Genomic DNA, 23,182 nt, shown 5'->3' with positions numbered 1-23,182 from the left:
AGATCCCTAGAGATTAATAAGCATTTGAATGATCTGGGAATTTTATATAAGCTTGATTCAACTCTGGTCTGCTTCATTGACCTTCACTCTGTTCAGTAAGTCAGTGCTGGTGTGATGAACAGCATGTTTTCTGTCTGGACTCTCAGCTCTCTGATCCTCAGCTACACTCTTGCGTTTCCCATCTTCAATAACACAAGGTAAGATATTTTCAAGCAGAATTGACAAGTTGTGCCAAGTTGTGCTAAAAAAAAGAAGAAGAAGAAACAAGTATAAGAAAAAGAATAAGAAAAAAAGACCTTTCTTTTTCAAATTTGTGGTGTATTCGTTTTTAGCAGAGGATCTTATATGGAGCCCAATGTCACAGAGATTATGGAACACAATAAGACCAGACTTGCCAATGCCACAGTGGTCGAGGAAAGCAGGTATACACACACACACACACACACCACACACACCACACACACCACACACACCACACACAACACACACAACACACACAACACACACAACACACACAACACACACAACACACACAACACACACAACACACACAACACACACAACACACACAACACACACACACACACACACACACACACACACACACACACACACACACACACACACACACACACACACACACACACACACACACACACACACACACACACACACACACACACACACACACACACACACACACACACACACACACACACACACACACACACACACATGCTTGACAGAACAGAAAGGAAACAGTGTGAATGAGTTGAGATGAGACTCGGACAGAGATCCAATGGATCCAAGAGATCCAATCCAGATCCAATTGACAAGAAATAGTCATGAGCATGATCCTGAATGAGAGAATTCCAGTGATGTCTTTATGGTATTTTTTCATTTCAGTATAAAATATGCTCAAATTCTCATTGCATTATTGTCCACAAAAGCGACCAATTCTGCTTCATCAAGATGTTTTCAGCAGGGAATCTTTTATGAAGATCATTCTCAAGTTTAAGGGAAACACACACACACACACACACACACACACATTTTTTTTACATTTCAGTAACAAAATTCTCATTGTAAAATTGGTCCTCCTGTCTTTTGGTAATATTCATAAAAAACAATTTTATTGAATCAGTTTTAAGTGAACTGATTTGTCATTTCTTAATTTAAATGTTATAAAACTTATGTGTGTTGACATTCGTGTTACAAAACATTGTATTATCTCTAAAACAACAAGCAATGAATCAAATAATTCAACCTCAAATCTAAACAATTTTGACATTGAATTGTCTACGTGGCTTGCTTGTTTGTTATAAAGAAATGCTAGTAAAAGTTACTGGTTTGTTTTGTTTGTCTTTTAGGCCACTTGATGACGTGCCCATCTTATAGTAAGAATTTATAATTAACATGACAAGACTGAAATGTGAATGTAATGAATAAGTTTATGTCATTCACATGAGTACAATACAATTAAGCATGCAAGATTCTTCCTGCTCAATTTCTTCTTGGAAAAACGACTATATGGCATTCCAATGCATGCTAATATTTATCTGTACCTTACAGCGGCGGCACATGTAGACTTTCTATCTGTGGCCTGCAAAGACTGACCGACAGCCTTCAGACTGGGGATGAGAAAGCGGGAAATACCGCACATGACCCATGGGGGCCTGGGAAAAAATAAGAGATGTAGAAAAAGGAGAAAAACTTTTGATTGTTTTTAGATAGATTTAATTGCAAAATGTCTATCCTTTGAACCTTGCTTAGATTCAAAAGTACCACATTTCCGTTGACATTTCATTATTTATGCAAAAAGAGCAAATATAGAAATGTATCAACACTTTGCTAATGTCATCTCTTTTCCTTTCTTTCTTTAAATAAAAAAATGCATCTAAAAATTAAAACTCACAGTAAAAGGGAATGAGATTGTGGCAAAATAAATGTAAAGCTGCACTTGCATGAGACTACCAGAAGAGGGCCCCATGCTATTAGAACACACACACACACACACACACACATACTTGTTTGGGGTGCCTCGTGGGGGCACCAGTTATTTACCACATTTTGGGGACACCACTTTCCTGACATCCTAGAGACTAGATAAACACATCAAAAAATCTAAAAAAAAAAGTTTAATAAATACCTCTCTTAAAATGTAATTAATTCATTAAAATAAGGGTAGGTGGTAATCTGGGGACAGGTCAGGTTAACACATGTGGGGACACGGGGACAACTGCTTATATGGGCATTAACAGGAAGTCCCATCTGGGGACAAAACCCTGACCAACTAGTGTATCAATAAGTACACATGGATGTCCAATCTGGGGACAAACCAGTGTAATCTACAGACAAAGAAAGGTCATAATATGGCCAGCTGGCCAATTCATTTATATTATAAAGCCCTTTAAAACAAAGTTGTCACAGAGTGCTTTTACAAACACCCTAAACCCGACAGAGCACACAAGTAGATACACAAAAAAAAAAAAAAAATTACCAAACCAATTAAACTTATACATGGTAAGCTTACTGTTAAAAGTATGTATTATGTTTGAGGTAAAGTTAAGAATCCTGTAGTTAACCAGTAATAACACATTTGGGAAGGTTAGTACATCAGAGCTACAATTCTTAAATTGTCTAAAATTATGAACGTTATCAGTGGAATGGAGTTTTTTTGTCTTGTTTTGAAATGCTCTAAGAATTGAATATTTAAGTCATTAAAAAATTCCAAGAGAAATAAAACCACCTTGATACAAATTGAATCAAGAGCCAAATTTAATCAGTACAGTATGGGTTCCGTGCTTGCCACCAGATATTACAACATATATTTTTTATGATGTGTTTTGTCTACTGTGCCATCAGAAAATAAATCAATCAATTTAAAATTAAATCCACAACACAATTAAAAATGTGAAACGTAAAGGGGCCTGAATAAAGGCATTGTAAACTATAGGCACTCTGTCGTATGGCTACTGTACAGTAAAACTAGCACCAAATTTACAACCAACTGTTTTAACTCTTTCAAAACTTAAAGGACAAGTTCGGTATTTTACACTTAAAGCCCTGTTTCAAGATCGTTTCTGATGAAATAGAACGGTTAAGATTAAAATTTGGACACATGCTGCTGTCCCGAGAAACTTCGGTTTCTGTGGTCGCACCCCCCCAACCCTACAATGGTTGCATAGGTGCACAGAAACAATCCTTCATAAAACGCATTAAACTTTAGTTTACAAAGGCGTGAAACCCACCGAGTTGTCAGGGGTGTTCACTGATATGCTCACATAAAAATCACTTCAAAAGATGCTTTCCAACAGGTTTTATCGTAGTTTTTGTCCAAGTCCATTTTCTTCTTGTTTTTGGTCGAAGTCCACAGTAACTGTCGATTGTCGAGTTTGCGTGCGCGATCCTTAAGATCGCGCGCGCGAACTCCAGTTACTGTGGACTTTGACCGAAAACAGGAAGAAAATGGACTTGGACAAAAACTATGATAAAACCTGTTGGACAGTAGTCGATTGTCGAGTTTGCGTGCGCGATCCTTAAGATCGCGCGCGCGAACTCGACAGTTGGTATGGTATGGTATACTTTATTGTCCCCAAAGGGAAATTTGTTTTGGGCTCACAAATACAAGCACTGCAGCACCAGACATTTAAAAACAACACAATACAAAAAAAACAGAGAAATACACATTTAAAATCAAATATTTGGCCTCACAATATTGTGTGCACCAGAGGGTACCCGGCATACTGCCACTAAACACTGGAAAAATGTTTGGCATCACACCATTCTACCCACTGTAAAATGATGGGCATCTCTTCACTCTCTCCCTCCACTGGGACGCAAACGGCATCACGCCACTCTGTATGCTAAAAATTAATAGGCATCACGCCACTCTGTCCACTATAAAGTAATCGGCATCACGCCACTCTGTCCACTATAAAGTAATCGGCATCACACTACTCTGTACACTAAGAATTAATTGGCATCACACTACTCTGTACACTATAAAGTAATCGGCATCACGCCACTCTGTCCACTATAAAGTAATCGGCATCACGCCACTCTGTCCACTATAAAGTAATCGGCATCACGCCACTCTGTACACTAAGAATTAATTGGCATCACGCCACTCTGTCCACTATAAAGTAATCGGCATCACGCCACTCTGTCCACTATAAAGTAATCGGCATCACACTACTCTGTACACTAAGAATTAATTGGCATCACACTACTCTGTACACTATAAAGTAATCGGCATCACGCCACTCTGTCCACTATAAAGTAATCGGCATCACGCCACTCTGTCCACTATAAAGTAATCGGCATCACGCCACTCTGTCCACTATAAAGTAATCGGCATCACGCCACTCTGTCCACTATAAAGTAATCGGCATCACACTACTCTGTACACTAAGAATTAATTGGCATCACACTACTCTGTACACTATAAAGTAATCGGCATCACGCCACTCTGTCCACTATAAAGTAATTGGCATCACGCCACTCTGTCCACTATAAAGTAATCGGCATCACGCCACTCTGTCCACTATAAAGTAATCGGCATCACGCCACTCTGTCCACTATAAAGTAATCGGCATCACGCCACTCTGTCCACTATAAAGTAATCGGCATCACGCCACTCTGTCCACTATAAAGTAATCGGCATCACGCCACTCTGTCCACTATAAAGTAATCGGCATCACGCCACTCTGTCCACTATAAAGTAATCGGCATCACGCCACTCTGTCCACTATAAAGTAATCGGCATCACGCCACTCTGTCCACTATAAAGTAATCGGCATCACGCCACTCTGTCCACTATAAAGTAATCGGCATCACGCCACTCTGTCCACTATAAAGTAATCGGCATCACGCCACTCTGTCCACTATAAAGTAATCGGCATCACGCCACTCTGTCCACTATAAAGTAATCGGCATCACACTACTCTGTACACTATAAAGTAATCGGCATCACGCCACTCTGTCCACTATAAAGTAATCGGCATCACGCCACTCTGTCCACTATAAAGTAATCGGCATCACGCCACTCTGTCCACTATAAAGTAATCGGCATCACACTACTCTGTACACTAAGAATTAATTGGCATCACGCCACTCTGTCCACTATAAAGTAATCGGCATCACGCCACTCTGTCCACTATAAAGTAATCGGCATCACGCCACTCTGTCCACTATAAAGTAATCGGCATCACACTACTCTGTACACTAAGAATTAATTGGCATCACGCCACTCTGTCCACTATAAAGTAATCGGCATCACGCCACTCTGTCCACTATAAAGTAATCGGCATCACGCCACTCTGTCCACTATAAAGTAATCGGCATCACACTACTCTGTACACTAAGAATTAATTGGCATCACGCCACTCTGTACACTAAGAATTAATTGGCATCACGCCACTCTGTCCACTATAAAGTAATCGGCATCACGCCACTCTGTCCACTATAAAGTAATCGGCATCACGCCACTCTGTCCACTATAAAGTAATCGGCATCACACTACTCTGTACACTAAGAATTAATTGGCATCACGCCACTCTGTCCACTATAAAGTAATCGGCATCACACTACTCTGTACACTAAGAATTAATTGGCATCACGCCACTCTGTCCACTATAAAGTAATCGGCATCACGCCACTCTGTCCACTATAAAGTAATCGGCATCACGCCACTCTGTCCACTATAAAGTAATCGGCATCACACTACTCTGTACACTAAGAATTAATTGGCATCACGCCACTCTGTACACTAAGAATTAATTGGCATCACGCCACTCTGTCCACTATAAAGTAATCGGCATCACGCCACTCTGTCCACTATAAAGTAATCGGCATCACGCCACTCTGTCCACTATAAAGTAATCGGCATCACACTACTCTGTACACTAAGAATTAATTGGCATCACGCCACTCTGTCCACTATAAAGTAATCGGCATCACGCCACTCTGTCCACTATAAAGTAATCGGCATCACGCCACTCTGTCCACTATAAAGTAATCAACATCACGCCACTCTGTCCACTATAAAGTAATCGGCATCACGCCACTCTGTCCACTATAAAGTAATCGGCATCACGCCACTCTGTCCACTATAAAGTAATCGGCATCACACTACTGTACACTAAGAATTAATTGGCATCACGCCACTCTGTCCACTATAAAGTAATCGGCATCACGCCACTCTGTCCACTATAAAGTAATCGGCATCACACTACTCTGTACACTAAGAATTAATTGGCATCACGCCACTCTGTCCACTATAAAGTAATCGGCATCACGCCACTCTGTCCACTATAAAGTAATCGGCATCACGCCACTCTGTCCACTATAAAGTAATCAACATCACGCCACTCTGTCCACTATAAAGTAATCGGCATCACGCCACTCTGTCCACTATAAAGTAATCGGCATCACGCCACTCTGTCCACTATAAAGTAATCGGCATCACGCCACTCTGTCCACTATAAAGTAATCAACATCACGCCACTCTGTCCACTATAAAGTAATCGGCATCACGCCACTCTGTCCACTATAAAGTAATCGGCATCACGCCACTCTGTCCACTATAAAGTAATCAACATCACGCCACTCTGTCCACTATAAAGTAATCGGCATCACGCCACTCTGTCCACTACAAAATAATCGGCATCACGCCACTCTAAACATTAATTATTATTTCTACTTGATATTATTTAATAACTTAACCGCTGAAGGAATGAATGAGTTCTTAAACCGGTTTAGTCTACAACTAGGCATTCTAAGTCTTCTTCTTCGGTCAAAGTCCACAGTTACTGTGGACTTTGACCGAAAACAGGAAGAAAATGGACTTGGACAAAAACTACGATAAAACCTGTTGGAAAGCATCTTTTGAAGCGATTTTTGTGTGGGCATATCAGTGAACACACCTGACCACTCGTTGAGTTTCACGTCATAAGTTTTTAAAAAAGTGAACTAATCCTTTAACCGTTCTATTTCATCAGAATCTTTAATCTTGAAACAGGACTTTAAGTGTAAAATACCGAACTTGTCCTTTAAATTACATTATAATGTTTCAACTATGGTATTGAGACCAAAAAAATATAATATAATTCAACTAAAACGCAAAAACAGAATCAACAACCAAAATCAACCTTACTTTTTAGTGGTCCTTCTCTCATATGCTGTGATTCTGTTTTTTATATAATACTTCACCGCCTGCCAGTCTCGTTCACCGAGGGCTTTGGGGGCTGCTTTAATGCATGCAATGCAGTCGACTTTTCCAGGAGTAATTCCCGAGTGAATAAATTTCATCATTTTCTCTTCTACAGCTGCAATCTCCACCTCACTCCACCTTCTCTTCCTAGGAACTAATGATAAGAAAATTACATTAATTGCACTTTATGTGTTGTAGGTGCAAGACTGGATTATTTTTATACTATTTCTTTATGATGTTGTTGACCTTTTATAAATAAAGCAAATAAAAACTATTACTGGACAGGTTCCTTACCTGATGTTACTTTCATGACCTCTCGTGTCCTCTCTGGAGATCCTTTAGAAACACAATCATATACATTTCTAAATCAAACTACTTATTACTGATAGGCTGTTTGGGGGGAATTCTTGATATTCTGATTGCATTAAACATTTAACTGCCTGTTCATACATCTTACCTTCATTCGTGTTTACCGGCCTGCTGCTATTCACTCCTGAAGTGCCTGCTTGAAGGCATGATTTAATTATTATTTAACTAATGGAAATGACAAACATCTTTAAAAAATGTGTTTACAAATCTTTACCTGGCTCACTTGACGTCACATCATGAGAATGATCTGACAGTTCGTTTTCACTCTCCATCCCAGCATCAGGCTCAACGCACTCTGAAATATAGTCTTAGTATTCAGAGATATGCACAGATTCTTCCAAAATCACTAGGACACGCTTGACAGGTAGTTTAAACTCGATTAACAGGTTACATACCTGTTGGATTGATGCTGATCTGGTCAAGACCTTTCCCTCTGAATTCGTTAAGCCTTCCCTGCTCCATTGCCATCAAGACTTTGGTGATTTTTGCCAGCTGGAGTGTTCCCTCTGGTAATCTGTAATATTTCCTGTGGATACGAATGTCATGTCCCAGGAAATCAGCAAGTTGGTCCATTTCGGTGTCGTTCATGTTAAGAACTCTGGACATTGTAGAGATGTGTTTGCGCAACTTGGTGGACGATAGGGCTTTTGGACATTTAGCACCACACTCCACGGCAAAGCAGCGCAGGCAGTCTGATCCACGAAATGATGTCTCGCAGCCTGGGATTGCAAACATGTAGATGTTCTCCTTCAGAACACCGCAAACTTCACGTGTTTTAACCAGCAACTCCATGGATTTGATCATTTCCGGTGCCAAAAGTACTGCAATTTTCCTTCCGCGCTTTCCACGGATTTCTACACGACTAAAGTACTTGCATAGTGCTTGTTCAACTTCTGAGAGAGAGTCAGCAATATCAACATTTAAAGTAGATTTGTCTCGAGACTCGAATGATTGTACTGGCATCAGACAGGCTTCCCCTTGCCTTTTTCTGTTGAAGATGATCATTTGTGCAAGAGTGACTTTAGCCAGTTTTGCCCAGGTCTTGGTGTTCGGTGCATTAAAAAGTGTGCTGTAGTATTCTTGCTGTTTCTCCTTTAAATATATATGGAGTTTCTTGACATCATCTGCAAATGGCAAGATCAATGGAGCGTTGTACCTTTTTTCTTCCAGGGTATTGTGAGCATGACATGAGATCATCTCCCTCCAGCGTGTCTTATAGATGTGTTTGAAGTCCTCTGCTTTTTGAACTTTTGTTGTGTCACCGCAGATCCTTGCATCACAACTTACAATGTCGGCAACCTTCATGAGGCTCTGACCAAGTTTGTTGGCTAGCGTTGGCACCGCTATCTTATTTGTCTCACACTGAAAGCCTGTAACAGCTTTAACTGCATTAACTGTGTGTTGGAAGTTGGCTGGATCAATGTATTCCTCAAGTGATTTGAGGGGGGACACCTGCCTTCCTTTCAAAACCAGTCTCCCTAACTCACGCATTTTCTGACGGATCAGTTCATGATCAGAACGTCGGTGTCCCATGATGTTGTATTTCTGCTCGCCATACTTGAGGATACAATGGTCACTCTTTATGACATCTACCACTTCACCGTGTTTCATATCACTGAGAAGTTTCCACAGTCCCTTGCTAACTCCTTCCTGCACAGGTTGCGCAAAGGCGCAAATCGATTGGGCTCGAGTTCTACCAGGTTTTGGAAGAACACCTCGAAGTGGGCACCTTTTCATATGTTTCCAAAGAAATCTTTTTTTGAAAAGTCCTTGGCAATTTGCACAATGTAAGAATTTATTTGGATTGACATTTGGAGAACTCGCTTGTTTACATGGAACAATGACACCTTTTCCCTTTCTAATGACATCTACATTGTGTGCTCTGTCCCCCTGTTTCCTTAGTATAGTCAGTTGGAGCTTTCTTTCCTTGGAGTTCTTTGGAGATGAAATGGCTTTAGCGACTTCAGATTCATCTTTGTGAACGAGTTCCAGATGCCTGGCAATTTTGGATTGTGGTTTCTCACAAAAGAGACAGTAATGTTTTTTGGTGTATCTTCTAGATCCATCGTCAGTCTTTTGACTGTGCATGACTGTAAGTGAAGTTATGGAGCTTTCCCCAGATGTGTCAGATTCAGAGTTCCGGTTTCTAGGTCCCTTGTATGTTTTTCTATTTCCATCTTTAACAGCAGGACTGGCCATGGTGGCAGCATTTTTCTTTAATATACTGTCTCCCTCTGAGCTGGTCTCACTTTCACAATCTGACCCTGGCACATATTCATCCTCTGTTATTTCCATGCTGCTTAGTGAGTCTTCAGAATCATTTCCAAGCATTTGTTTTTTAAACTGAAATTAATCAGAATTCAGCCAATTAAATTTCCTAAATAAAAGGTCTGTGTCACTGAAACAGAACTACAATATCTCCAAATGTTTGTAGAATAAAAGTAATTCCTTCGAACATCCACAAAAAAAACCCTATATTTTAAACTGCTAAAAAAAGTAAAAGCAAGCATTTGTTACATGCACGCAATTACTGTAGTTTAATATATAATTGCATGAATAAATGCAAAATTAAATGCAAGTTATCAAGTATGAATGGGTCTAAGGCAGGGATAGGCAACTTCGGTCCTGGAGGGCCACTGTCCTGCAGAGTTTAGCTTCAGCCCTGATAAAAACCTCACCTGCCTGTATCTATCTAATCCTGAAAACATTGATTGCCTTGTTCAGGTGTGTTTAATTAGGGTTGGAGCTAAACTCTGCAGGACAGTAGCCCTCCAGGACCATAGTTGCCTATCCCTGGTCTAAAGTATCAAACAAACATTGAAAGGGTTGCCTTTTAAACTGTTACGAAAATCAGTCAATATAAAATTAACGAATTCTTCAAACTTTTATGAACTGTGGCCATCATCTATACTTTCTTACCTTGGGATTGGAGTGGGACACATTCCCATCTTCTGCAGAGCTGGAATCTGTGTCCATGTTGTTTTGGAAGGCAACCTGTAATCAGTCAAACATGACAAATATAAAAGGTATTGAGAATTTTACACAAATTATATTAGCAATAAAGGTGTCCCCATAAGGACAGTTAAAATACAGGTCAATGTCCCTAAAAGCTATCATAAATACTCATTACTACCATTACTATTACAATTTGTCATTCATAACTGTAAATGCGTATCGTAAATATGTGCAAAAAATCCAGTATGCCCTAACAGGATTGGGACAAAGCCTGTAATAATGCAATCCTCGCATCGTTCTGTCAAACACATTATGATAAACATTGTTGCTGGGAAATAATTATTACTACAATATAATGTATACTGTGCAGCTCTGAAACTAAATGGTTATAAAAAAAAAAAACTGTCTTATACCTGTGTGTCTGTTGGTGAGCATATCACAGAATTTTCTGCTGGTTGAGTGACTGGATGCAATTCTAGGCCCAGCTAAAAATCAAATAAAAAATTCAATGCTACAGAAAGAGTGTAGAATGATTATTTAACTAAGGTAGATACAATTGTAAACTGCAAAAAAAAAATGTAACATTAACACATAACATTTTTGTTATGTGCATGCAATGATTTTCTGTTCTCTACATTTATAATTAGTAGTCACTTCTCTAAAGTAATGATCCAACTTATTTGAATTGCGATGTGATTGTATTAGAATGTAGGCATGGGCCAGAACAGATTAATAATCTAGTTTAATATCTAATTGCAAAAATAAATGAAAGTTATCAAGTATGAATGGGTCTAAAGTATCAAACAAACATTGAAAGGGTTGCCTTTTAAACTGTTATGAAAATCAGTCAAGATAAAATTAATGAATTCTTCAAACTTTTATGAACTGTGGCCATTATCTATACTTTCTTACCTTGGGATTGGAGTGGGACACATTCCCATCTTCTGCAGAGCTGGAATCTGTGTCCATGTTGTTTTGAAAGGCAACCTGTAATCAGTCAAACATGACAAATATAAAGGTATTGAGAATTTTACACAAATCATATTATCATGAATATAATGCAATCCACCCTTAAACAAGGTGTCCCCATAAAGACAGTTAAAATACAGGTCAATGTCCCCAGAAGGTATCATGCAAATAATGCAATCCACCCTTAAACAAGGTGTCCCCATAAAGACAGTTAAAATACAGGTCAATGTCCCAAGAAGGTATCATGCAAATAATGCAATCCACCCTTAAACAAGGTGTCCCCATAAAGACAGTTAAAATACAGGTCAATGTCCCCAGAAGGTATCATGCAAATAATGCAATCCACCCTTAAACAAGGTGTCCCCTTAAAGACAGTTAAAATACAGGTCAATGTCCCCAGAAGGTATCATGCAAATAATGCAATCCACCCTTAAACAAGGTGTCCCCATAAAGACAGTTAAAATACAGGTCAATGTCCCCAGAAGGTATCATGCATCAGGGCATATGCGACCATTTTTTGAGAATGTGCGAGTTAAAACGTTATGTGGTCGCATTTGTGCGAGTGGGCGCTCGAGCAACAGAACGCCGTTGTATCAGCTGCTGCAGTCTGTAACTTATGTTCAAAATGAACGAGTAGGCTACATCATGAATCCATTTTCCAAACCGTGTTTTTGACTTATTCTGAATCACTACGGTACGCCTATAATAAGTGTTTATATTCTGACTATTTTATCCCGGGGTAGTCTCGGCTGTGGAGTAGCTCAGTGCCTGCCATAGACATTAATGGAGAGAAGTTCCGTCTACAATGTTCTTCCGCAAGACACGTGCAGTTTATTTATTGACGAACGTAGACGTCACGCGCATTGCACACTGATGGTGAAGCGCGCCAATTACGAATTCACGAATTAAGGCATATAAAAATGATAAAAATGGTCTCACGAAACACAGAGCCCCTTCCTCCTACGTCTTTTCAGCGGTTATATTTTCCTCTGTCGAGCGATTACTCTCATGGTCGCTCGACAGAGGAAAAGGAAATTATTATAAAATGCAGAAGGTAAGGAGTGTGAGATTTCTGCTTTTTGTTACAACTATAAACTTTGATAACGAAAAATCTGTATCAGTTTATTATAATACTCTAATCTTTTAAAATGTAATGCATACATTCGAATGTTTAATGTTTTTTAAAAGATAGAAAGATGATAATAGACAGATAGAATATGATTTAAATGTAAATAGATGGATTGTATATAATTCAAATGTAAAATGCTTAAAATTACTGTCCAATATCCATGAAAATCCTGAAATTTGGCAATGATAATTAATATTACAGGTATTTCTGCTGCAACCCAGAAAGCCTTTGCTAGCCGTGGTCCATTAAAACCACTATTCATCAGCATGCATTGATTAATCCCATGGCATGTAGCAAAAAAAAAAAAGGTGCGACCAAATCATATGCTGGTGCGACCAACTGAGAAAGTTGGTAGCACCAGTGCAACCAGTGGAAAAGTTAGTCTGGAGCCCTGTGCATACAATGCAATCCACCCTTAAACAAGGTGTCCCCTTAAAGACAGTTAAAATACAGGTCAATGTCCCCAGGAGGTATCAAGCAAATAATGCAATCCACCCTTAAACAAGGTGTCCCCATAAAGACAGTTAAAATACAGATCAATGTCCCCGGAAGGTATCATGCAAATAATGTAATCCACTCTTAAACAAGGTGTCCCCATAAAGACAGTTAAGATACAGGTCAATGTCCCCAGAAGGTATCATGCAAATAATGCAATCCACCCTTAAACAAGGTGTCCCCATAAAGACAGTTAAAATACATGTCAATGTCCCCAGAAGGTATCATGCAAATAATGCAATCCACCCTTAAACAAGGTGTCCCCATAAAGACAGTTAAAATACAGGTCAATGTCCCCAGAAGGTATCAAATAACATCACACATCGCTTGTTCGTTCTATCCTCAACTTATACATGAGCACAACAGCAAAAATAATACCTCACAATTTCATGTTGGCTGAGCGTGAGTTGGGGCAATATCTTGAATATTGCACTCTCATCATGACATTTCGATAAATAATCTTACTGTGGTTTTGTCTCTTACAAAGAGATCATTAGAGACATATTGGTTTAACGTTTAGACATTATACAGTTGTATGCAGAGCAGTACACAATCAAAATATTTCTTGGTGAGTCGCATACCTTTTAAACCCTGTCACAGTCAAATGTGATCTTCAGACCACAAAATTTCAAGAATAGTGACTTAAAAGGTAGATATTTTATGTAACCCTAATTGATAGACTTAGGCAAGTAATTAATGTTGTTACTTACAAATACACTATCTGTTCTTTCCAGTGGTGGTACACATTCGCTGGTTGAAGGAGATGCATGGTCAATTTCTGACCATACCTGCAATAAAAAATTATCATCATTTGAGGCTATGAAATTACAAAACAGATTTGGCACAGAGACTGAATAACAGTCTTACAAAACAAAAACAAGGGGAAACTAAGCTTTTCCTTTTGCTAGAGTGACATGTGACAGAAATTCAAATCCAGGAACCAGTTAACACATCTACAGTGCGCTCTGTAAGTATTGGGGCCAACACATTTTATTGTTTTTGCTCTGTACACAAGCACAGTGGATTTGAAATAAAGACCTGAGGTTATTACCAACTTCTGTTTAGAGAATGTTTCTATCCATCTTCTATGGACAGTGTATGAGGGTAGCCATTTAAATACATGGTCTCCAAATTTCAGCAGACAAAGTAATTAGACAAAAAATATTTTAGGATTTATAATGGTTTTTACTGACGGATGTACCCAATGAACTATATAGGGAAACTGCTTCGGTGCACCTTATAGTTTGCAAAAAACAGTAGCAGGATCATAATAGTTTTTGGTTGTATAAAAATACAAAAATTATATCAGCAAGATATTACATATCAGTTCCAATGGTTATCCTTAAGAGGACTAGGATTCCATCCTCACTAAGCCAAAATGTCCCCATAAGGACAGTTAAAATAGAGGTCAATGTCCCCAAAAGCTATCATAAATACTCATTACTACCTATGAGGTTAAAGTGCCGACCAAACTTTCAGGTTTGTTTAGAGGGTGTTTGTATCCATCGTTTGTGGTAAGTCGTTTAAAATGTAGAAACCGGAAATGGGAAATGTTACAAGTTGTAACAGGATTGGGACAAAGCCTGTAATAATGCAATCCTCGCATCGTTCTGTCAAACACATTATGATAAACATTGTTGCTGGGAAATAATTATTACTACAATATAATGTATACTAGGGGTGCGCCAAAATATCGATATGGCGATATATCACGATATTTACTCCCGCGATCGATTCTCGATGCGCTCTTGCCAAGTATCGATCTTAAAAGCCGTTATAAAACGCTCTATTCATTATCCGAGTTGACTGGATTTGACTAGCTTTCATGAGGCACACACGCAAAGTCTCTCGCTCTCTCCCGTGCTATGTATGTTATGCGTGCAGGCTGTTCTGTCTCGCATGCGCGCTCTAGATTCCGGGAGATTTGAACTAATTTGCTGGCATCAGGGAGACGCTATCATTATGCGGGAGACTCCCTGAACTTCCGGGAGACTTGGGATGTCTGGCTTTGCAAAAGTCCGCAAAACGGGAAACACGACCACATGTACAGACACCTCACGCGGCATCACCCGGAGCTCTGTGAGAAAGCCGTGGTTGGTGCTGGCTCGAAGCCGACACACCCCGGCGTAAACATTTTTATTACTAGGCTACTGATTGCAGCAATGTTACACTAAAATAGTGTCTGTGACTGTTTTGTTGCAACTGATAAGACAAAAGTTGTTTTTGTTATTGTGTTTCATCCCAAAAAATAAATGGAGATTAATTTTCCTAATTTAAAAGAAAATTGTATTTCTTAAAAACATGATATAGCTATTGTGAGTTATTACTGATAATATCGATTATCGCAGTATCGCCATATCGTGATATTATCGGTATCGTGAACAATGTATCGCATATCGTATCGTATCGTGAAGTACCCAGCGATTCCCAGCCCTAATGTATACTGTGCAGCTCTGAAACTAAATGGTTATAAAAAAAACTGTCTTATTACCTGTGTGTCTGTTGGTGAGGGTATCACAGAATCTTCTGCTGGTTGAGTGACTGGATGCGATTCTGGGCCCAGCTAAAAATCAAATAAAAAAAATCAATGCAACAGAAAAAGTGTAGAATGATTTTTGAACTAAAGTACATACAATTATAAAATCACTGTTGTTCCCTATCCCTTATGCCTATTAATTACAAACAGTAATGTTTAAAATGTTTTCCATCAAATATATAAATAGCAGTAGGTAAATCTTATTTTCAATTCATGCAAATCCTGGTTTACCTTAGCCTGGGTGTTCCCAGGCTGCCTTGCGCGCGATTTGATTCACGCTGCTAAGGCAGCCTGGACACCATGGACTAAATTTTCCCCTGAAAAAGGGAACCAATCACAGAACGGGGAGGGATCAGCAAGACAATGACGACATCTATGCGACACAAAGAAGTTTCTATGGATCCAACATGGCATCAGACGCGAAATTACCTTTCGATGGTGTTTTAAGTAGTTTAAAACGCAAGTTTGTTTTGAAAAAAGAGCAACTGCCAATTTCATAAGCAAGAGCATTTGATAGACATTCGTGGCGCCCAATAAACGGCTCTGGGCATTCGTTAACCACGCCTCAAATACAAGAAAATGAACCGGTGGTTCCCAGATCAAGTCTCGAATGAGAATTGGTCTGACGTTAGCCAGGCTAGGTTTACCTGCTACATTTTTTAGAACAGAAAATATTTTACCCAAGTTCTGTCAACGTACAATAAAACGACTCACCATTTTATCCAAGTTTGCCAATTGGAGTAGGAGTAAGACTCGCTGTCTTTGAAGAGCGTTTCGCTTCTCTGCCGTAGATTCATACCGAGTTTCACACCTATTGTGGTGTTCTTTTAATTTGTTAATCCTGGCCTGCAATTGTTAAACCAAATATAACAATCAGTGTACCAGAAATTATTGTTTAAAAAAAAAGAATGAAATGCAATACTACAAAAAAGTTGATAAATTAATTTGGATTTAAGTAACCTGGAATGGTCTATTACTTCAGACAGACTGACACTAGGGATAAGATTTTCATGTTGAAAATGAATTTCTTTTGTTCTGTACACCAGTAATTTGAAAAAATATAATGAAAACACATCACAAACCTTTTAAAATGTAAATATGACAGGGTGCCAGCAAAGAAATGCAGGTTTGGAAACCAGACTTGTCTTTGTTACGGTCATGCCGTATGGATTAGTTATTCGACTAAAGTCAGAGTTATCAATTCAGCCTCAAACCATCATGCTCATGCTACCAACATAAGCTATGTGTATTAATCTCTTTAATAGTTTGTTAAGTAATTACCTTACTCTACTTTATAGCACTGATTTGATGAGAAACAAATGTGGAAGTCTTTCCTACTTGCATCAAAACACCATGTATCCACATTGTAATTGTGTAATTTCAAATTTAAAGTACAGAACATGAGAAATTAGTATTAGTATAGCAAACAAATAGATGTGGAAGTGACGTTTTTGGGCTATGCAAGAGTATAATTCAATGTTCATTTGACTTTGGAACCAGACACTGGAAACTTTGACAATCATGAATACATAGTGCAGATCCACAAACTGACCCAGTCTGGGGCACTTATGTGCTTACCTTTGAGCGCTCACTCTGCAAATTATCATCTGCAAGAACAACATAATTTGTTAGTCCTTATTTATACTTTTCACTTCCCTTACACAATAAATAATCAATCAATCTATAGTTTGAGACCTGCAACAGTGATATGTGTGATGGGGAAGGGGGGCAGTTGCTTTTACCTGAGACGGGCATGTTGGAGAGGGTGTCTGTGCCAGTGAAGTGTGTTTTGGGGGCTAGGAGAGGAAACCACACAGATGGCAACAAAAGTGAAATATAGTAAGAGGATATTTACACTGAGAAACACATGGGACATCCTTGCAGAGGAGGATAGGTATTGATCAGACAGCACCACTGCATTTATTCTGCATACGCGGTTCTAATCTTTGTAATATAGGCATGTAATTCAATCATTTTTAATGGATGCATTAGTGCAACAGAAGTTAAATTAACTTTTTGCTACAACTTTGTACGTTCTAATTGTGTGTACACAATGGGTGCATACAATAGATAAATCCAAAACAGAATCCACTGTGACATCTGAACTAATGCAATTCATTAAAACTGTGGATATAAAGGTATTTCCATAAACAAAAACCAGTTGGTGTGATCAAACCTTTAGCATAGGAAATGTATCTCATAAAAACAAATTGGCCTGAACAATTAAAGAGCAGTGTTTCAGGAAAGGGTTTTAGAGTTGTAGTGGTCTATACCTGTGTCAGCAGGCTGTGAGTCTGCAGTTGTGACTGTGGTGAGTTCAGTCCCTACTGAATCAGCATGTACTATAGCAGCAGCAGACTTTATACTCCCAATCTACAAAGGGAAATGTTACAAGTTGTAATGTGCAATTGCATAGGCCACACCTAAAAGTTCAACAGCTACTCCACAACAACTCGCATGTGGGCCAATATTATGCTTGAAGTATTAGTATAGCAACAAATAGATGTGGAAGTGACGTTTTTGGGCTATGCAAGAGTATAATTCAATGTTCATTTGACTTTGGAACCAGACACTGGAAACTTTGACAATCATGAATACATAGTGCAGATCCACAAACTGACCCAGTCTGGGGCACTTATGTGCTTACCTTTGAGCGCTCACTCTGTAAATTATCATCTGCAAGAACAACATAATTTGTTAGTCCTTATTTATACTTTTCACTTCCCTTACACAATAAATAATCAATCAATCTATAGTTTGAGACCTGCAACAGTGATATGTGTGATGGGGAAGGGGGGCAGTTGCTTTTACCTGAGACGGGCATGTTGGAGAGGGTGTCTGTGCCAGTGAAGTGTGTTTTGGGGGCTAGGAGAGGAAACCACACAGATGGCAACAAAAGTGAAATATAGTAAGAGGATATTTACACTGAGAAACACATGGGACATCCTTGCAGAGGAGGATAGGTATTGATCAGACAGCACCACTGCATTTATTCTGCATACGCGGTTCTAATCTTTGTAATATAGGCATGTAATTCAATCATTTTTAATGGATGCATTAGTGCAACAGAAGTTAAATTAACTTTTTGCTACAACTTTGTACGTTCTAATTGTGTGTACACAATGGGTGCATACAATAGATAAATCCAAAACAGAATCCACTGTGACATCTGAACTAATGCAATTCATTAAAACTGTGGATATAAAGGTATTTCCATAAACAAAAACCAGTTGGTGTGATCAAACCTTTAGCATAGGAAATGTATCTCATAAAAACAAATTGGCCTGAACAATTAAAGAGCAGTGTTTCAGGAAAGGGTTTTAGAGTTGTAGTGGTCTATACCTGTGTCAGCAGGCTGTGAGTCTGCAGTTGTGACTGTGGTGAGTTCAGTCCCTACTGAATCAGCATGTACTATAGCAGCAGCAGACTTTATACTCCCAATCTACAAAGGGAAATGTTACAAGTTGTAATGTGCAATTGCATAGGCCACACCTAAAAGTTCAACAGCTACTCCACAACAACTCGCATGTGGGCCAATATTATGCTTGAAGTATTAGTATAGCAACAAATAGATGTGGAAGTGACGTTTTTGGGCTATGCAAGAGTATAATTCAATGTTCATTTGACTTTGGAACCAGACACTGGAAACTTTGACAATCATGAATACATAGTGCAGATCCACAAACTGACCCAGTCTGGGGCACTTATGTGCTTACCTTTGAGCGCTCACTCTGCAAATTATCATCTGCAAGAACAACATAATTTGTTAGTCCTTATTTATACTTTTCACTTCCCTTACACAATAAATAATCAATCAATCTATAGTTTGAGACCTGCAACAGTGATATGTGTGATGGGGAAGGGGGGCAGTTGCTTTTACCTGAGACGGGCATGTTGGAGAGGGTGTCTGTGCCAGTGAAGTGTGTTTTGGGGGCTAGGAGAGGAAACCACACAGATGGCAACAAAAGTGAAATATAGTAAGAGGATATTTACACTGAGAAACACATGGGACATCCTTGCAGAGGAGGATAGGTATTGATCAGACAGCACCACTGCATTTATTCTGCATACGCGGTTCTAATCTTTGTAATATAGGCATGTAATTCAATCATTTTTAATGGATGCATTAGTGCAACAGAAGTTAAATTAACTTTTTGCTACAACTTTGTACGTTCTAATTGTGTGTACACAATGGGTGCATACAATAGATAAATCCAAAACAGAATCCACTGTGACATCTGAACTAATGCAATTCATTAAAACTGTGGATATAAAGGTATTTCCATAAACAAAAACCAGTTGGTGTGATCAAACCTTTAGCATAGGAAATGTATCTCATAAAAACAAATTGGCCTGAACAATTAAAGAGCAGTGTTTCAGGAAAGGGTTTTAGAGTTGTAGTGGTCTATACCTGTGTCAGCAGGCTGTGAGTCTGCAGTTGTGACTGTGGTGAGTTCAGTCCCTACTGAATCAGCATGTACTATAGCAGCAGCAGACTTTATACTCCCAATCTACAAAGGGAAATGTTACAAGTTGTAATGTGCAATTGCATAGGCCACACCTAAAAGTTCAACAGCTACTCCACAACAACTCGCATGTGGGCCAATATTATGCTTGAAGTATTAGTATAGCAACAAATAGATGTGGAAGTGACGTTTTTGGGCTATGCAAGAGTATAATTCAATGTTCATTTGACTTTGGAACCAGACACTGGAAACTTTGACAATCATGAATACATAGTGCAGATCCACAAACTGACCCAGTCTGGGGCACTTATGTGCTTACCTTTGAGCGCTCACTCTGTAAATTATCATCTGCAAGAACAACATAATTTGTTAGTCCTTATTTATACTTTTCACTTCCCTTACACAATAAATAATCAATCAATCTATAGTTTGAGACCTGCAACAGTGATATGTGTGATGGGGAAGGGGGGCAGTTGCTTTTACCTGAGACGGGCATGTTGGAGAGGGTGTCTGTGCCAGTGAAGTGTGTTTTGGGGGCTAGGAGAGGAAACCACACAGATGGCAACAAAAGTGAAATATAGTAAGAGGATATTTACACTGAGAAACACATGGGACATCCTTGCAGAGGAGGATAGGTATTGATCAGACAGCACCACTGCATTTATTCTGCATACGCGGTTCTAATCTTTGTAATATAGGCATGTAATTCAATCATTTTTAATGGATGCATTAGTGCAACAGAAGTTAAATTAACTTTTTGCTACAACTTTGTACGTTCTAATTGTGTGTACACAATGGGTGCATACAATAGATAAATCCAAAACAGAATCCACTGTGACATCTGAACTAATGCAATTCATTAAAACTGTGGATATAAAGGTATTTCCATAAACAAAAACCAGTTGGTGTGATCAAACCTTTAGCATAGGAAATGTATCTCATAAAAACAAATTGGCCTGAACAATTAAAGAGCAGTGTTTCAGGAAAGGGTTTTAGAGTTGTAGTGGTCTATACCTGTGTCAGCAGGCTGTGAGTCTGCAGTTGTGACTGTGGTGAGTTCAGTCCCTACTGAATCAGCATGTACTATAGCAGCAGCAGACTTTATACTCCCAATCTACAAAGGGAAATGTTACAAGTTGTAATGTGCAATTGCATAGGCCACACCTAAAAGTTCAACAGCTACTCCACAACAACTCGCATGTGGGCCAATATTATGCTTGAAGTATTAGTATAGCAACAAATAGATGTGGAAGTGACGTTTTTGGGCTATGCAAGAGTATAATTCAATGTTCATTTGACTTTGGAACCAGACACTGGAAACTTTGACAATCATGAATACATAGTGCAGATCCACAAACTGACCCAGTCTGGGGCACTTATGTGCTTACCTTTGAGCGCTCACTCTGCAAATTATCATCTGCAAGAACAACATAATTTGTTAGTCCTTATTTATACTTTTCACTTCCCTTACACAATAAATAATCAATCAATCTATAGTTTGAGACCTGCAACAGTGATATGTGTGATGGGGAAGGGGGGCAGTTGCTTTTACCTGAGACGGGCATGTTGGAGAGGGTGTCTGTGCCAGTGAAGTGTGTTTTGGGGGCTAGGAGAGGAAACCACACAGATGGCAACAAAAGTGAAATATAGTAAGAGGATATTTACACTGAGAAACACATGGGACATCCTTGCAGAGGAGGATAGGTATTGATCAGACAGCACCACTGCATTTATTCTGCATACGCGGTTCTAATCTTTGTAATATAGGCATGTAATTCAATCATTTTTAATGGATGCATTAGTGCAACAGAAGTTAAATTAACTTTTTGCTACAACTTTGTACGTTCTAATTGTGTGTACACAATGGGTGCATACAATAGATAAATCCAAAACAGAATCCACTGTGACATCTGAACGAATGCAATTCATTAAAACTGTGGATATAAAGGTATTTCCATTACTAAAAACCAGTTGGTGTGATCAAACCTTTAGCATAGGAAATGTATCTCATAAAAACAAATTGGCCTGAACAATTAAAGAGCAGCGTTTCAGGAAAGGGTTTTAGAGTTGTAGTGGTCTATACCTGTGTCAGCAGGCTGTGAGTCTGCAGTTGTGACTGTGGTGAGTTCAGTCCCTACTGAATCAGCATGTACTATAGCAGCAGCAGACTTTATACTCCCAATCTACAAAGGGAAATGTTACAAGTTGTAATGTGCAATTGCATAGGCCACACCTAAAAGTTCAACAGCTGCTCCACAACAACTCACTTGTATTTTTGCATTTGATAAGATTTAAACAGTATGCACTTAAATTCCTACCTCAGGTTTCACGCTAGGTAGTACATCCTTGTTAACCTGCTAAGTAAACCAAGATAGAAACAAATTCAACTACCGCTTTCTTGTTTGGAGTGTCTGCAACAAATTGCATGAAATATAAACTCGTCTCCAGGTAGGTGGCATATTGGATATAGAAACAAAAAGGTAACTCACCTGTGCTCTCCATGCCCAGTTTGAGTCACCGTAATCGTAAGTCAATTCTTCTCCAACTGTAATATCTCGAATCGCGAAGAGGCACAAGTGTGGTTTCTCATTTACTTTAATGGTTTTCATTTTGCAATTAGGTCTTCTGTGGTCGTCATTAACAAGTCTCCCAAGGGAGAGGTCCTCTTCACATGCATCAATGCTGTATAGAAACATTTGTTTCATTAATAATGTATAAGCACAGAGGTTCGACTATGAAGAGGCAGTATTTGGTTAAGAAATCCATTTTAACAAGATTACATAACACATTACATCAGAAAACCTTTGGTTTTATTTTTTCAGTTTGACTCATGCTCCTTAGCCAGTGCATAAAGGAAAATATTTTTTTTGATAAAGAGCTCATGCTCACCCAAGCTGAATTTGTTTGATCAAAAATACAGTAAAACTTGTAACATTGTGAAATAGTATTACAATTTAAAATCTTATTTGAATAAATTTCAAAATGTAATTTATTCCTGTGATGTCAAAGCTGAATTTTCAAAATCATTACTTCAGTGTCACATGATCCTT

At 38.8% G+C, this 23,182-nt stretch overlaps 1 protein-coding gene and 1 long non-coding RNA gene across 4 annotated transcripts; both read right to left on the bottom strand.

Moving 5' to 3' along the window:
- Positions 1 to 7,089: 7,089 nt before the first annotated feature.
- LOC130072311 (uncharacterized) lies at positions 7,090 to 18,071 on the bottom strand. 3 transcript variants are annotated; one of them, XM_056237361.1, is made up of 13 exons: positions 17,940 to 18,071; positions 17,409 to 17,462; positions 17,245 to 17,273; positions 16,381 to 16,512; positions 15,622 to 15,693; positions 13,841 to 13,918; positions 11,450 to 11,524; positions 10,502 to 10,576; positions 7,978 to 9,925; positions 7,797 to 7,877; positions 7,671 to 7,715; positions 7,508 to 7,549; positions 7,090 to 7,367 (listed from the first exon to the last, which is right to left on the bottom strand). In XM_056237361.1, the coding sequence occupies exons 2-13, from the start codon at positions 17,419 to 17,421 to the stop codon at positions 7,153 to 7,155; spliced, it is 2,805 nt and encodes a 934-aa protein (XP_056093336.1). In that variant the 5' UTR covers positions 17,422 to 17,462; positions 17,940 to 18,071; the 3' UTR covers positions 7,090 to 7,152. The 3 variants fall into 3 exon arrangements, with proteins under 3 accessions (XP_056093336.1, XP_056093337.1, XP_056093338.1); XM_056237362.1 differs by lacking the exon at positions 11,450 to 11,524; XM_056237363.1 differs by lacking the exons at positions 11,450 to 11,524; positions 13,841 to 13,918.
- Positions 18,072 to 21,684: 3,613 nt separating this feature from the next.
- On the bottom strand, positions 21,685 to 22,491 carry LOC130072223 (uncharacterized). The gene is made up of 3 exons (XR_008804099.1): positions 22,451 to 22,491; positions 22,216 to 22,315; positions 21,685 to 21,738 (listed from the first exon to the last, which is right to left on the bottom strand). It is a non-coding gene; the product is annotated as an uncharacterized LOC130072223 (long non-coding RNA).
- Between the last annotated feature and the right edge of the window lie 691 nt (positions 22,492 to 23,182).

The sequence above is a fragment of the Rhinichthys klamathensis genome, unplaced genomic scaffold (assembly GCF_029890125.1).
Source record: "Rhinichthys klamathensis goyatoka isolate OS25496 unplaced genomic scaffold, OSU_Roscu_1.1 h1tg000485l_1, whole genome shotgun sequence".
NCBI classification, from domain to species: Eukaryota; Metazoa; Chordata; class Actinopteri; order Cypriniformes; family Leuciscidae; genus Rhinichthys; species Rhinichthys klamathensis.
Note: the sequence above shows the minus strand (reverse complement) of the source record. Positions and strands in the feature narration are given on the sequence as shown.

Excerpts from the sequence above, each read along its gene's own strand:
- LOC130072311 (XM_056237361.1), bottom strand. Across the intron at positions 10,577-11,449 it reads TGTCCCACTCCAATCCCAAG|GTTGCCTTCCAAAACAACAT; the intron begins GTAAGAAAGTAT and ends GACTGATTACAG. Across the intron at positions 9,926-10,501 it reads TGTCCCACTCCAATCCCAAG|TTTAAAAAACAAATGCTTGG; the intron begins GTAAGAAAGTAT and ends GATTAATTTCAG.